This window comes from Bison bison, unplaced genomic scaffold (genome assembly GCF_000754665.1).
Source record: "Bison bison bison isolate TAMUID 2011002044 unplaced genomic scaffold, Bison_UMD1.0 scf7180017864048, whole genome shotgun sequence".
Classification (NCBI taxonomy): Eukaryota; Metazoa; Chordata; class Mammalia; order Artiodactyla; family Bovidae; genus Bison; species Bison bison.
Genome location: NW_011494620.1, coordinates 2776967 through 2794331, shown reverse-complemented (window position 1 = coordinate 2794331; position 17365 = coordinate 2776967). Strand labels below are relative to the sequence as shown.

General features: G+C 39.8%; 1 protein-coding gene across 1 annotated transcript in view; it reads right to left on the bottom strand.

Annotated features, from left to right (window-relative positions):
* The window catches only part of FREM2 (FRAS1 related extracellular matrix protein 2), a gene marked incomplete at its 5' end in the record, with an annotated part of 154523 nt that overhangs the window by 134634 nt on the left and 2524 nt on the right, over window positions 1-17365 (bottom strand). Inside the window, 2 exons of the mRNA XM_010835728.1 lie at window positions 9681-9770; window positions 14602-17365. The exon at window positions 14602-17365 is cut by the window's right edge and continues 16 nt beyond it. Coding sequence (XP_010834030.1) covers window positions 9681-9770; window positions 14602-17365 — 2854 coding nt within the window. The remainder of the gene's footprint in view (window positions 1-9680; window positions 9771-14601) is intronic.

Genomic DNA, 17365 nt, shown 5'->3' with positions numbered 1-17365 from the left:
TGACTGGACTGCAGGAGAATTCCTGATTCCTGCTTTTAAAGGCAGGGGTCTGGCATTGAAAGAGCTTGATGACTTGAACTGTTCTGAACTGCTCAATGAAAAAAGAAAGGCTTACAAACATTATGCCATAGTCACCAACACCTCCTCCCAGGATCAGTTTTCTAGTGGATCTGTGCTCTCTTACAGATTAAAAAATACTTGCATCAGTGCCTGACATTACTTCACTTTCTTATTATAACTCCCTGAGACACTAGTATCTTTCCTCTGGTTCTCATGTCACTAGCAATTAACTTTATTGCCAAGAATGCTTGCCTTTTTCCCCTCTCAGCTGAATATTTGTATAATCTTTTAATGCTTGTACTCAGACCTTGTTTTCCGACTTACTGCGCTTATCTATATTTTTCCAGCCTTGCTTTAAATTCAAGCTAATTATCAATAATGACTTTGCCTTCAACCGTGAAGTTACTGGTCACCTTCCAGCAGAAAGTTGTGCTCCTTCTCGCCAGAATGAGAAGCGTCCAGTCTCCTTGTGTCTTGACTATTCAATCGTCAAGTATGGACTAAAAATCTGCAAGACTCGCCCTCCACTGACATTTCACATACAGAAATGACTTGGCAGCTTTTTTTTTACTATGTCAAGAAGCTATTTATATCTTTCAATAGCATATGAATTAGGGATCTTGGCGGATGAAAAACTAGGCACCACAAAGCACAATCAAAGACAGTGGCAACACACATCTGGCTACGGACCAGATGCTTTACAATGGCCAACACACATATTATGTCTGACACCCCAGTTTCAGGGCCGAAACCAGAGACAGACTCTCTTAGTCGGCGTGCCCGTGTCATATGAGAGCTGAAATGAGGAAATGGCCAACCAATTTTCATAATGGAGAAAAAGGAGGGCCCCTCCTACTTAGTATAACTAGCCAGATGATCACATATCCTAGTTCTTTCTTCTGCCCATCAAAAAGTACTTTGATTTATGTCAGAGTTTGGGGTTGACATGTACACACTGCTATATTTACAACAGACAACCAACAAGGACCTACTGTATAGCAGAGGGAACTTTGCTTAATATTCTGTAATAACCAAAGGGGAAAAGAACTTGAAAAAGAATGGATGTATGTATATGTATAACTGAATCCCTTTCAGTTACCTGAAACCATCACAACATTGTTAATCAAGAGAGATCGCAGAAAAAGCAAAGTATCTTGAATCTGATGAATCTGATGCTGACACTTTGAGACTTGAAACAAGAAACAGAAAAAATGTACATAATGACTTTTTAATAAGAGTTGAGGATATTTTATGCTAATATACTTTCTACTTCTCTTCTTGTCGTAAAGTTGTCTCACATGAGGCAAAAAAATTGGGGTGACTAAAAACACTTTAGGCAGTGGTTCTGACTTACATATTTCAATGATTTATAAAAAATGTCTATCTCTTTAAATTTTTGAAATTGCATTATATGATACAATTGTTTATAGTACACTGTCAACTATTTTGTTTTCTGAAAAGAATTCTTTAAGAGTAACATGAGCTCTAAACTGGTGTTTACTATGAATCTCTTCAGTCTTAAGTATATTTCACTGAAGATTTCAAAGGCATTTTTATAGGAGTTAGTTCCATGTGTTTAAAAATGTGAAAGCTTTACTAAAAATCTTTTTTGGTGCCACAGGGATTTAAATTAATGCTAGGATAAGAGAATGTTCCAAAAGAATGCACAGGTCCCCCGGGGAATTGTTTATAGGAGCTTTTCATAGAATACTATTTAATTGATCCTTATATAAAATAGAGCTTCTTTTTGCCATTTATCTATTCATTTATATTAATATTTGTGAAATATTTACTCTGTGTTCACCCAAGTGTAGGCACTGTGGTTAAAGATTAATGACATCTTTTTGATTTGAAAAAGTTTCTTCTCTACTAATGAAGATCTTCACAGTAGCAAATAATCAGGATACAACATTTTTGTATACATAAAGACAGGGACAGAAGCACACACACACACACAAAAGGCATGACAAATTTTGTTATCAACACGTTGGGAACAGCCCTAGAGAGGGAATGACATTTGAGTTGAAAGTTGAAGAGTGATTAGCAGTCATTAGGGCTGAGGGTGGGGCATGCCTGAACAGTTACCTGAGACTGGGTTTCACATAATAAAGAGCTACAGGAGTTTATTGGAGAGAAAACTAAAAAGGGACAGGAGCGCTTCCATGTTAACATACACAGAATGTGAGAATAGGAAAATTACAGAGTTAAATGCTGAGAAGAAATCAGGCAAGAAATGCTCTGTTAAAAGGGGAGAAAAGAATGTGTGCTTTTCTCAGAAATAGAGGCACAGACATATAGAACAAACTTGGATAACAAGGGGGGAAAGGTGGGGTGGGATGGATTGGGACATTGGGATTGACACATAAAACTACTATGTATAAAATAAATCACTAATGGGAACCACTGTGTAGCACGGGAAATTCTACTCGATGCTCTGAGATGACCTAAGTGGGAAGGAAACCCAAGGAAGAGAGGATATAGGTAAAACGTGGCTGATTCACTTTGCCATGCAGCAGAAACTAATACAACACTGTAAAGCCACTATACTCCAATAAAAAAATAAAAGAAAAATAAAAGAATACATGCTTTTTTCTTCCCACAAAATTCCAGAGTACTAGATCTGGAATTTCATTCAAAGAAGCAATTATCAAAAGAGGATATATTTTCCAAGTCTGTATTATTATTATTATACAGAGTTACCCTTGAGAAGGCGTGTGTGTGTGTGTTAGTTGCTCAGTCGTGTCCGACCCTTTGTGACCCCAGGGACTGCAGCCTACCAGGCTTCTCTGTCCATGGAATTCTCCAGGCAAGGATATTGGAGTGGATTGCCATTCCCTTCTCCAGAGGAACTTCCCAACCCAGGAATTGAACCCTGGTCTCCTGCATGGCAGGCAGATTCTTTACCGTTTGAGCTACAGGGAAGTCTTGAGAAGGCATAAAGAATAAAAACAAAAGACATGGAAGACAGTTTAGCTAAATCCAGGTGGTACAGTGGTAAAGAATCCACCTGCCATGCAGGAGACACAGGCTTCCATCCCCGAGCTGGGAAGATCCCCTAGAGGAGGAAATGGCAACACACTTCAGTATTCTCGCCTGGAAAATTCCATGGACAGAGGGGTCTGGTGGGCTACAGTCCATGGGGGTACAAAGAGTCAGACAAGAGCAAGCATGCACTCACATAGGTGATTGTAACGCACACTCACGTAAGACATCTCCTCAGCAGAAGCCACAGATGACAGAAGCACATTTCGTAACTCCAGAATCTGACCTTTTAGCTTGTAACTATGCATATGCATGTGTTGTTTGGCCCCAGAAAATCTGGATGGATGACCTATTTTGATATAATATTTCTTTTTTTTTGGCTGCACCATGCTGTTTGCTGGACTTTAGTACTCTAACAGTGAAAGTGTTAGTTGCTCAGTCATGTCTGACTCTTTGTGACCCCATGGACTGTAGCTTGCCGGGCTCCTCTGTCCATGGGATTCTTCTCTTCAGTCAAGAATACATTTCCTTCTCCAGGGGATCTTCCCAACCCAGGGATCAAACTCGGGTCTCCTGCATTCCAGGTGGATTCTTTACCATCTGAGGCAACAAGGAAGCCCACCAGGGATTGAACGCGGGCCCTTAGCAATGAGAGTGCAGAGTCTTAACCACTGGATCACCAGGGAATTGCTGCATGTTCTTTATTAATATTCCAATACACATATTTCATTACTAAATGAGCATTATGACAGACTTTATAATTACGAATTTTCAGGGCTGTATACCGTTTTCTGGTGTTGATACCATTACTAAAAAGCTCTTCTTATTTTTATTGGCATTTAGAGCAATTTCCAGATTGCTGTTGTTCGCATGGTGACATATCTGTGCCTACAAGTCTTTACCTCTGTTAAGCTATGTCTCAAGTGGAGTCTTACAGCCTTCCTGACTCCATCTACAACTCAGAGATGTTTCTTCAACTTCATTTTCTTAGTTTTCAACTTCACAAATAGTTTGGAAGTGTAACTGTTTCATCATAATCCCTGAGGTGATTTTTTTAAAAGTTTCTTTGTAATTGATAAAACTAGTATAAAATGGTATCTTAAGATTGATTTGATTTGTGTTTAACTTTAGAAAGAATACATTCTTCTCCACATGTAGTTAGAAAAATTACAGTATGGTACCAGGAAAGAATACTATAAATGTTAGGATACAGTGACCTTTAAGATATTCTAAAATAAAAGACTATATTCCAAAGGATGAAGAACTTGTACCTATCAGCAGATCCAATCTTCTCATAGGTAAAAGGAGGAGAGTGAAAAAGCTGACTTAAAGCTCAACTTTCAAAAAATGAAGATCATGGCATCTGGTCCCATCATTTCATGGCAAATAGATGGGGAAACAATGGAAACAGTGAGAGACTTTATCTTTTGGGGCTCCAGAATCACTGCAGATGGTGACTGCAGCCATGAAATTAAAAGACACTTGTTCCTTGGAAGAAAACTATGACCAACCTAGACAGCATATTAAAAAGCGGAGACATTACTCTGTCAACAAAGGTCTGTCTAGTCAAAGCTGTGGTTTTTCCAGTAGTCATGTATGGACATGAGAGTTGGACTATAAAGAAAGCTGAGCACTGAAGAATTGATGCTTTTGACTGTGCTGTTGGAGAAGACGCTTGGACAGCAAGGAGATCCAACCTGTCCATCCTAAAGGAAATTAGTCCTGAATACTCATTGTAAGGACTGATGCTGAAGCTGAAACTCCAATACTTTGGCCACCTGATGAGAACTGACTCATTGGAAAAGACCCTGATGCTAGGAAAGATTGAAGGTGGGAGGAGAAGGGGATGACAGAGGATGAGATGGTTAGATGGCATCACTGACTCAATGGACATGAGTTTCAGCAAGCTCCAGGAGTTGGTGATGGACAGGATAGCCTGATGTGCTGCCGTCCATGGGGTTGCAAAGAGTTGGACATGACTGAGTCACTGAACTGAACCAAACTGAGCTCTTCAGTCTTATCTATTGAACATGCAAGACTCAGTCTGGAGAAACCAGAGGATTTGAGCATTCTGCCCTCTTAAGTCTCTCCTGAATGTGTTGAAGTTACTATTTGGGGAAAGAATCCGAGATTCAAACTGGCCTCTAGCTGCCTCATTATGCAACTTGCAAGAGGTCAGTTACCTATATCTGTGATTCAGTTTCCTCATCTGTCATATATATATTTAACCATGCTGGGAGCTATGATGGCAAAATTGCATAAATGATAGTTCTGATAAAAGATCTAATTGAAAGAATAATGACATATTGTGTATGTGTGCATGTGGTATGGATACATATGTGTGTGTATAATATATACCTGCTATATTAAGCAACAATCATTACTTCCAAACAGGGTAGAACTCCCTGAGGTGAAAATTCTGACATTATCTATTCTTTGAATAGATAACTCTATGGTCCGGTCATTTGGTAATTGCCCCCAAGCCCTCCAAAAACTGAAAAGCAGAAACTCTGTCCTAAGCACCACCCATTAGTAGGGGATGGTCCCAGTCCATTACTAAATGTTAACAGAAAAATTCTGTGGCTAGCCAGGTTCTTGTGATAAATCTGAAACAGAAGATTTTAGTTTTCTGTTCTCCTCCCTCTCTTCTCCCATTCTTGATTCCTGAAATTAAAAGCTATATTTTATTTTTAAGATTATTTGAAGATTCTATTTGCTCTAGTAAATTTATTTAGACAGTTGCTATCCTAAAATAAATATGGTAGATTTGAAGAAAGTGAATTTAGTAGGTTGAAGAGAGAATTGGTGGTAGAGAGTTCTTGGTTTTATGACATGAGACTTTGACTTGCTTCCCAGTGTGAAATGCTAAAAGCATTTCATATATTTCATGAGAATGGTTTATAGACATGCTTACAAAATTATATAAAGTATTGATTGCTGTTGTTTAGTAGCTAAGTCGTGTCCAGCTCTTTGTGACCCCATGGACTGTAGCCTGCTAGGCTCCTCTGTCCATGGGATTTCCCAAGCAAGAATACTGGAGTGGGTTGCCATTTCCTTCTCCAGGGGATATTCTCAACCCAAGAATTGAACCCACATCTCCTGCACTGATAAGCAGATTCTTTACTACTGAGCCACCAGGATAGTTAATAAAATATTGATAACTGACAGTAAGTCACAACAGCTGAATTCAATAACCAAACCCTCTGGTCTAAAAAGTCTGTCATCAAATGGATGGGAAGATAAATACCCTTGTTACTTTCTGGAAGGATGGTTGTGTTTGGGGAAGTTATCTGGTTGTTCCAAGACCTAGATCCTTCCAACTGAGAAGCAAGGCTAATCCTTGTTCATAAGATTCAAGTACCTGCCATAATTCCTGAGACATACATATCTTTGAGAAGTGTTAAATGATATCATAAATGTGTCTTCATAAACATGTCATCTAGTTCATGAAATTTACATTGTTACATTTGACCATATTGAAAATATGTGTTTCTATTACACTCTATAAAATAGGTCTTTTCTAGAGTATATTTTGGTGAAATTATTGGCTGTACAACTAGAAGATACATAGCTAGTTCAGAAAAAATTTAAAATTCTTAGTATAATATTTTTGTAGAAAGGAAAGACAATTATTTTTTTTTCTCACAAATATTGCAAAAATATTTTTTTGTTTTACTTCTGTTTGTCAAAATACCTCACACTTTCCAGACAGAAGAATTTCACTCAATATTCTCTGTAAGTTTAAATAGCATTGCACTTCTCATTCAAATATTAGGATATGTTATAGACAATGCAAAAAATAAGTATCAGACTAAAAATATTTTGAAATACATATGTGACTTTTCAGTTTTTAACCTTGCAGGTCTCTATGATTATTCTGTCAAAGAGAAGTTTTCTCGTATTGGGGAAATTAAAAATAAATTCTGTTCCACCAAAAGTTGCCAGAATCTGCCTGAACCCTATAAGTAACACATTATCAGTGAGGAAGAAAAGAGTAAAGGACAATATCTCTGGAAGTTTTTGCTCTCTAATGAAACTCTAGCTCTGAAAAAGCTCCCGAAATGATTTAGTTCCTATTTCCATAAACACAGTCTTTAGAGGCTCATCCATTTTTCCAGCAAATCCAAAAATAAACCCAGTCTCTTCAGCTAGTCATTCCTCACTTAATATTTTGAAATATGATACAGCATAATGTTTTCTAATATTTGAATACAGACCAAAATTTCAGAGTAAATACTAAAAGTCCATCCAGCTAAGGAAAGAAATGTGCAAAATAACAGAGCATATATGTGAATAAAAAGAAAGAAAAAGTAAAATATATAGAAAAGCAAAAGCTATGATGTCTTGGAATTGTAGTCATCAGATTTCAAACTTTTTTGGCAATTTTAAAGAAAATGATACTTTTGTTATTGAGGTTTATTCAGTCATTCTGAGATATATACATGGTGCTTTGAGCCAACAATTTAGTCCTTAAGTTTATATTATTTATATATATATATGTATATATATATATGAAAAGTGAAAGTTTCTCAGTCATATCTGACTCTTTGCAACCCCATGGACTATACAGTCCATGGAATTCTCTAGGCCAGAATACTGGAGTGGGTAGCCTTTCCCTTCTCCAGGGCATCTTCCCAACCCAGAGATCGAACCCAGGTCTCCCACATTGCAGGCTTCCCTGGTAGCTTGGACGGTAAAGCGTCTGCCTACAATGCGGGAAACCTGGGTTCGATCCCTGGGTCGGGAAGATCCCCTGGAGAAGGAAATGGCAGCCCACTCCAGTATTCATGCCTGGAAAATCCCATGGACTGAGGAGCCTGGTGGGCTACAGTCCATGGGGTCACAAAGAGTCGGACATGACTGAGCGACTTCTCTTCACTTTCTTCACTTCCTTACCAGCTGAGTCACAACGGAAGCCCAAGAATACTGGAGTGGGTAGCATATCCCCTCTCCAGTGGATCTTCCCGACCCAGGAAACTGAACCAGTCTCCTGCATTGCAGGCGGATTCTTTACCAACTGAGCTATGAGGGAAGACATATATATATATGTGTGTGTGTGTATGTGTGTGTGTGTGTGCTCAGATGCTCAGTCGTGTCTGACTTTTTGTGACTCTATGGACTGTAGCCTGCTACACCCCTCTGTCTGTGGGATTGTCCAGGCAAGAATACTGCAGTGGGTTGTCATTTCCTCCCCCAGGAGATCTTCTTGACCCAGGGATAAAACCTGGATCTCTTACATCTCCTGTGTCTCCTACATGGCAGGCAGATTCTTTACCACTATACCACCTGGGAAGCCAATAAATATATGTGTGTGTATATATACACACACACAAATATATGTATATAAAATACAAATTTGAATTACTTCAGAGTCTCATTCTAAAGTTTACTCACAGTGAAACTTCCCAGTTGAGCAGCAAGATTCAACAAGCAGATTAGTTTTCTATAAGTTGATTTCCTTCTCAGAACTTGGTTTCCTACTAAGATTCACTTATCAATATGTCGAATAGTAAAGTATAATTTGGTTGCTAAAAAATAAAGTTATTAAACTTAACTAAATTTAGTTGAACCCAAATTGACACTTTTTTTTTTTTGCCTCTCTGGCACACACTCAGCAGACGTCATTTTTCAGAGCTTGCAATCCTGTTACGTCCAATGATATTTTAAACAAGCGCTATTTAATACTTCAAAAAATAGGAAGGGTGAGCACGGAATCTTTTTGAGATAGATGACAGAACAGTGTGCATTTTTATAAAGTGTCATAAAGAAACAGATGACTGAACTGGAATTATTTCTCTCTCTCTCTTCCCTTGCACACATGTCCCCTCATTTCCTGTGTCCTATTCACATATTCTTTCTGAGGTTCTTTTGCTTCTTCTGAGAGCAAACGAGAACACAAACATCTTTATGATCAATCTAGAAGCGGCCAGTTTTCCTCCTAGGGTGAGGAAGAGAACTGAACAATGTGAGTGGCTGTCAGGGCACTGAGGGAGTGATGACAAAAAAATTACTGAGGTGACTTAGATCTCAGGTCATAGTCTATTCTCTGCAGTATTCAGACTCCACTAAGGAAAAGTTTAGCTAGACTAAGTCACTAAACTTCCCAAACTAAGACAATCATTAGACATACTGAACTTGATGAGATGAAACATACATTTACTTAGCATTGATCTCTTGGTGAATGCTATGTATCATCCACCAGCCTTAGTCCACACAGCACCCAAGCAAATTAGAAATAGGCACCCACTTTGGGCAAACACAGCTAGATAGGACATGCTTTGCAAGTGGGGCTGGCTGGTTCAACATCTTCCTGTTGCCTCAAGTAGGAAGCTTTATGCAGAGCAAAATCTGAACAACTGGACATGAGGATCCTATTTATATAGATCTTTCTCTTTAGTGCTCTATAAATCACAAGACAAAAATAATATAACTAGAACATGTATTCACAATCATTGCAGAGTAGGACTGTATCAGATTGAGAATGCAAGATTTTCTAGAGAAAATACCAAATTCACTCCATATAAATTTAGGTGAGCCTAAACTGATACTTGATACAGATTCCTTGTATGAAGGTTGTCAAAGAGCAATGAATAAAAGCCACTCTCCTTGTTTACACTAACAGGAGAGTGAATACTTACCCCCATCTTCAACTGTAAACTGGAATATGTCACTTACGGCATTAGCCCCTTCTCTTAAGACATAGCATATTTTCATATCATCAATGTCAGCTAGAAAACAACCAAATAACAAGATGATTAATTACTAGGGCAAAACCAGTGACTCATTATGTATCGTAAGTCCTATTGGCTGTTACTCTTCTGAACCACGTTTAGGTCCTCTTCTCCTAAGGGAATAGAAGCTATCTTATTTCTCCTATCTCCAAGCCCCCTTGATTTCAGCTGTCCCTTGGAAATCTGATCCCTTACACAGATTAAATACAGTGTAAGAGTTAGGCTATAATAATAGCAAGGTGTTGCCCCTCCCAGTGGTATTTGCATGTTCGTGCACCAAAGGAGTGACTATCTAAATACGGACTGTCAGACTCCATGACAGGTGGAAAGGGAGATATTTTGAGGCATGGCAGATTTCCTGGCACTACAGAAATCACACCCTTTGCCTCCCTGGCCCTGAGAGGACAGAGGTTCCTCTGCTTTCCCTTTAGGCTAATTTTTCTTTTCTCTTGTGTTACAGCAGGCTGTTTTTAAGCTCTCCAAATTTTTGAGAGAAAAAAAATGAAAATTAAAAAAAAAAAATCCCACAGATTGAAGTTACTATCATGACTCAGTACCAAAGAGAACTCAGAAAACATCTAGTAAAAGCTGAAACCTTTATTCAGAGTGAAAAATTATTCTGCCTCAGAAGTGTTTTTTCCTGCTATTTTCTATTCTAGCTATCAAGTTCACTGGTATGGTTTGTTTTCAGTATTGACTAATACGCAATTTTAAAATTTATTCATCCATTGTGTGTCTCTGAAACAACGCCACTCTTCTTAGGTGCTTAGCAGAAAGACAACACCATCTGGTCACGTGGAAAGACCTTGGTCCAGTGTTCCCATTCCATCTTTAATTCTGTAAGAAAATCTAAAGGCTGTACTATAAGAAAAAGAAAAAAACACCCAGTCCTTGTATTAATGTTTTCTACACAAAAACTATAGTACTTGGGAGATAGTTTCATTAAAACAAATTACCACTTCAAGGGTGATTTTTCAGAAGTTTTCTTTTTTAAACTAATGAGAACATGAATTCAGTTATAAGATACACAAGAGTTAGATTTTCCCTCCAAGTTAGACCTAAACTATTGATTAGATGAAACAAACGAAAACTCATTTTATAATTTTCTTAATTATGCACTGTTCAAAATCTCAAGTAAAGACTTTGATTATAACAGTTATTCTATAGGTGCCTCTTTATATAAGTATATACTTTTATATATACGTATTTATATATGTGTATATATATACACTTCTCTATATATAAAATGTGTTTATATTGTATATAAGGCTTCTTTGGTGGCTCAGTTGGTAAAGAATCCACCTGCAATGCAGGAGACTTAGGTTCAATCCTTGGGTGGGGAAGATCCCCTGGAGAAGGAAATGGCAACCCACTCCAGTATTCTTGCCTGGGAAATCCATGGACAGAGGAGCCTGGTGGGCTACTGTCCATGGGGTCACAAAGAGTCAGACACGACTGAGTGCCTGAGCATATATTATGTTTATATATATATAAACACTTGCCTCTTAAGGTACAGAAGTATTAAAAAGATAAAAACCTGATAGCCAAAATACTGTCTTTTTTAAGTAAACTTAGGATAATTAACTAGATTTTCTTCTTGCTCTTAAACTTGCATCAGATTTATTTCAGTTTATCTACACAATCATTTCATGGTTTTTTTTAATTCTAAATTAATTGACATTCCTGGTAACCACACCCTAGTTACCTTTAGGGAAATTTCTGAAAGTAATAAATTATCCCCCATAAGATATTACTATGTATTTGTCATAGAGAAAAAAATCCTGGTACTTGAGACCTGAGGTGGACAGAGCAAAGAAGCATACCTCGACAAAACATGAAGTTTGAAAAGAACAAAAAAAATTCCCTAATTTGTCTAATTCTACCTTGGTTACTTTTCCTAATAGTGAAAGTTAATAAGTTTTTTTTTTTTTTTTCGTCTTAGGGACCATTTAGTCAATCTATTTGGCAATAACCTTCCCAAGCCATATATGCTAAGCTGACTTAATTTAGTGTATTGAAAATCCATCAAAATATTGTTCAGCTTGTCCCTTCATGAAAAAACGAAGAAAAAGACAGCACAGTTGTCACTTCAGACACTGCTTCCACTTCCTCTGGCAGAGGATGAAATGGTTAGATAGCATCACCGACTCAATAGACATGAATTTGAGCAAACTCTGGGAGACAGTGGAGGACAGAGGAGCCTGGTGTGCTGTAGTCCATGGGGTCGCAAAGAGTAGGACACGACTGAGCGACTGAACAACAACAACATTACTTCCTCTACTGCAAGAGCAGCCATGGTAACCACTATAACGGAGCTTTCTCCGTTTTTACTCACTCATCTAATTTCCATTAAACTCCTCTGAATCAAACACCAGCCTCAACTTGTTGAAATGAGTCCTGTGTAATTAAATAAAAACAATTTTCCTATGTTCAGTATTCGCATTCTCATTGGAACATGATGCTTTCTCTTAAAATGTAATCTTAAAAACTTATATTCACTTTTTATAATAAACTCACAGCTACTCTATATTTACAAATGACTATAAAAAGCAATCACGGTGATTCCAAGTCAGTGACAGAGCAATGGTCTGTACTGAAATAGAATGATTTAATGGCTCAGTGTTCAGGAAATAATATTCCAATATTTTGAGCTGTTGCACTTGGCCCATGGAATTTAAATTAAATATCCTTGCCCTATTTTCATTCAGAAATTCTTTTTTTTTTAATCACTAAAATCAGATTCTTTTTTCTGATCACAGGATTCGTTTTTCTGACCACAGGATTTGTTTGAAGTAACATTTTCGATTCTCTGAAGAATATCCTTTCACTATTCCTTGCATCCTCTTTCCTTTCCAAGAAAAGAAACCAGTGCAAGAGTGCATGCATCTCTATCCTCAGAAAGCCTTCACACACAAGTTTCCTGCTGGTCTGGCATGACACTTGGCACCCAGTTTTCCTGTCCCTGCAGGCCCTGGGATATATATTCAGGCTTTCAGCCAAGAATCAGGAGGTTGAAGGGTAGGGCTATTTGCCAGAATCTAAAACAGAGAAGCAGTTTACTTTACACTCTGCGACATCCATGTTTATTAAAGCATTTGTTATCTAAGAGTCTAACACTGTTACAGAACAATAACACTCCCCCTTGGGAAGCCCTGGGGTTTAACTCCATCTCGAACCCACAGAGCTCACACAGGAGAGATCTGGTTTCCATTCTGACAAGGGTGAGATTTTCATGAAAGCAACCCAAAGCTCTTTGTAATGAAAGTTGCACATTCTAGAAAACAGAGGTCTAACTCCCAAGCCAGCAGATTGAATGGGCTTCTCCTTTTAGTCACTGAGTTAACTCTGCACAGGTCACCTGCCCTTCCTGTCTCAGACTCTGTGGACACACAAAGAAAATTGAGGTTACAAAAATGCATTCATCTCCGAGAATGCAGATGCTTGAGGCGATGCAGTTTGTTACTGTGTTTGACACAGGGCAGAGAGGAGGTCTGAAATGAGAAAATAATTTCCTCCTACTATGAATTTTGTTAAAATATCTTTAGGCTCTTAACAATGAACTGGATATATATTTTGGTGATGGGCTTCCTGTCTTCTTGCTTGTGCTAAGTCACTTCAGTTGTGTCTGACTCTTCGTGACCCCAGACTCCTCTGTCCGTTAGGTTCTCCAGGCAAGAATACTGGAGTGAGTCGCCATGCCCTCCTCCAGGGGTCTTCCCAACCCAGGGATCAAACCCGTGTCTCTTAGGTCTCCTGCATAAGCAGGCAGGCTCTTTAACCACTAGTGCTACTTGTACTGACATAATCATTCTAAATGTAGATATGTGTTTACCCGTTATATCTTTGGACAGGTGTTAGTCTCATAAAATCTTATAAGAATTCTAAAATCTACAAAGTAAATATAAATGCATCTTTCTATTTTCATTACAAGGTTGTTAACAACAATAATAGTCTTAGAACAACCCTCCAAACAGCAATCAAATTAATACAAATTGGAAGGGTCTATTTGAATGGTAACACACTGATTTGCTCAGTCATGTCCGACTCTGCAATTCCACAGACTATAACTCGCCAGGCTCCTCTATCCATGGAATTTCCCAGGCAAGAGTACTAAAGTGGGTTGCCATATCCTACTCCAAGGGATCTTCCTGACCCAAGGATGGAACCTGTGTCTCTTGTGTCTCCCGCACTGGCAGAAGGATTCTTTACCACTGTGCCACCTGGGAGGCCCCTATTTGAATGGTGGCTGGTAATAATAATAATGTGGATTCAGAAAATTTAGAAAGCACATCCTTCTCTAAGATGCTAACATGCTTCATGAACTGTCTTCCGCATACAAAACAGGTTGCTCAGAGGGAAAGTGGGGCTGATGGAACAGAGTTGAAAAGCCTGTTTCAAATTTAATTCACCAAAGTTCAGCTCTTTCTTTGGCATCTTAGCTTATATTTTCAAAATACAATACTCCTACTAATGAAGGTCACTACAGTGGGACATATGGCAAGAAGGGAGCTGTTCTCTGACGAAATAGAGTCCCTGTATTTTCGCCTTTCCTTTATTTCCCTTTCCTTCTCTTTCCTTGGACTCTATTTTTTAATTTAATTATTTTTTGGCAGCACTATGTGGCACGTGGGATCTTAGTTCCTGGACCAGGGATCAAACCCACACCCCCTGCATTGCAAGCATGGTGTCTTAACCACTAGACCACCAGGGAAGTCCTCCCTGGCCTCTAATTTGATGCTCTACTTACAAAGTTATCAATGACAGCCGTATCTCAAGAAGTAAGACTTGGAGTGCCCTTTGATTATAAAGAAAGCAGAGTGAACCGTACCTTGTGTAAACTCAGTCACACTGTGGTTGCCCTGGCCCAGGTTGAGGAGATATCCATGTCGAGGGGCCTCCGTCACAATAAACCGGAGAGAAACGTGTAAGCTGTCTCTGTCCTCTGCTTTCAATACTTTACTTGTGATCATGAACCCCAAGTGGCCTGTGGCCAGAGTGCGAAGTGTAGAGGCCCCTTTGTTCACGACAATTTGGGGGACTCTGTTGTCAACAGCTAAGATCCGGATCTTCATTACTTGGGGTCTTCTTGTTTCAAATACTGTATCAGGAAAAACATAGAAATCTGTATGGGAACCATCAGTCACTGTGAAGGAGAAGCTGTCTTCACTTGACTCGGTACCGTCATGTCTGTAGCTGATTAAGTTTTCATTCAAGTCCTGCTTGGTAAAAATCATGGCGGGTCTGGTATTGTTGAATAGGAGTTGACCATGAACAGGCACTTGGGTGACAGTGAATTTCAAGAGTTTGTCTGGAGTATCCCTGTCTTCCACAGTGAGTTCAAAGGGAGTAATCAGCTTCTTTTCACCTTCGCTGACAACCAGGTTATGGATGGTGACCACTGGCTTTTTGTTGTCCACATCGCTGATGGAGATACGGAATGTCCGGAAGACAGGGTTACGTCCATCAGTGACCTGAAACTCAAAACTGTCCATCTTTACCTCGTCATCAGCTGTGTGGATATAGTAGATTTTATTGCCAGCCAGTTGGAGCTGAGTGAAAGATGTGATAGACACTCGAGGCTGGTCTGTGCTTTCTAAGTGGCCTCTCATGGGAGCCCTGGTGATGGTAAAAACTAAGTTTTCATCAGGACTGTTCAAGTCACTAGTGCTCAGTAGATCTGTTGTGAGAGTGACCTTACCACCTTCTTTCAAGGACACTCCTTTACTTATCACATCAGGGAAGACAATGTCAGGGCTTCCAATAGACACATAAAAGTAGCGATCTATGAGGGCATTGATTCCATCAGTCACGTCAAATTTAATTAGATCCCGAATGCCCTCTTGCCCAAAATGGACATACTGAATCAAATTGCTGTCTACTTCATCCTGGGTAAAATTCATGCCCAATGTGATATTTTCAAAGACACCTGTAGGTGTTTGTCTCTGTAATAAGCCATGTCCCGGCCCATAACGAATAATGTAAACCAAGAATTTGTCTTCAGAATCTAAATCAGTTGCCATTAATATTCTGTTGTTGATAATTTTGGTTTCCCCGATTTCTATTTCCAGTCCATTATTGATGGCCATCCTAGGGGTCTCGTCATCAACAGGAATAACCATGATGAGGACTGTCTTTTCCACAGAGTGCTTACCATCTGTGAGTTTAATCACGAAACTGTCTTCCTGAGTCTCAGAGTCATCATGCTCATAAATGATGCTGGAACTCTCTATGATCTGGTCCAAGGTGAAGCTTTCCACCAAAACGGTGCCATTTATCAGCTGGTTCATGATGTGACCGTGGGTGGGAAACTTGGTGATAGTGAAAGTTAAGTCATCCGGGGGAACATCAGCATCAGCGGCATTGAGGATGGGTGTATCAACCACCAAACTCATGCCTTCCATCACCAAAAATTCCCTGATGAATATTTCTGGCTGTTCATCGTTGGTGGGAATGATTACAATGGGGAAAAAATGTCTCTCTGAAAAGTTAATGCCATCAGAACAGCGAAATATAAATCTGTCTTCCACCGGTTCTACTCCTTTATGGACACTCTGGACGTAGTTTATATGACCTTGCCTGAGATCTTTCAGAGTGAAAGCACTTACAGCAATTCCTGCTCTTGATTTTTCAGAGCCAGGGGCTGGAGAGATGTTCTCCACGTAACCCGAGGTGGGCTGAATGACGATGGTGCACAAGATGTCGTCATTGAGAGAATCCATGTCTTCAGCACTTATGTGCATTGAGGTTATAGCACTTTTATCGCCTTCCAGAACGATAAACTGCTCACCTACAGAGATTTCTGGGGCCTGGCTGTCAACAGGGAGGATGGTCACCCACACGGTCACTCCTTGGATAGTGTTACCACCTATTCTCCATTCTTGAGACATATCCGACAGACTCAGGTTGAAAGAGTCTTCTTTGGGCAAGAGACCTATCTCCCCGCTTGTGTGAGCGTAGACGACGGAGCCCTCCAAGATGTCTCTTTGGGTAAACTGCTCTGCTGGAACTCCATTGACCAGGATTTCTCCATATAGGGGTGGATCTTCCAAGAGGAAAGTCAACATCAAATCATCAGCGTCCCCATTGGTCCCCCTGATAACATTGGCCGTGATTTCAGTAGCCCCGTTTTCTAAAACGTCTAGATAGGACCCCAGAGTGCCTGCAGGAAGGCTCAGCATGGGCAGCTCACCGTCCATTGGCCGGACATTCACTCTGAGAGTGATGGGTACCACGTGGTGTCTGTCACTGACCTCCAAGGAACAGCTATCGGTCAGAGACTCAGCCCCATTATGGGCGTAGGAAATCCGACCCTGTTTTATGTCCTCCAAGTGGAAAATCCCACCGACATGCAGGACCTGTCCAGACAGCTTCATGTGGCCATGTTTGGGCACCTGTATGAGAGTGAAGGTGATGTGGGCCACATCAGTGTCCACATCATTCACACCCAACTCAGTCTCACTCAGGATGTGATGGCCCTTCTCCTGAACGGTGAAGCCAGTGTTGAGGATTTCGGGTGGCTGGTTGTCCACTGGCTGCAAGTAAAAGGTGAAGGTGCCTGGAGCCACATTCCCAGCTCGGTCCTCCACCTGGAA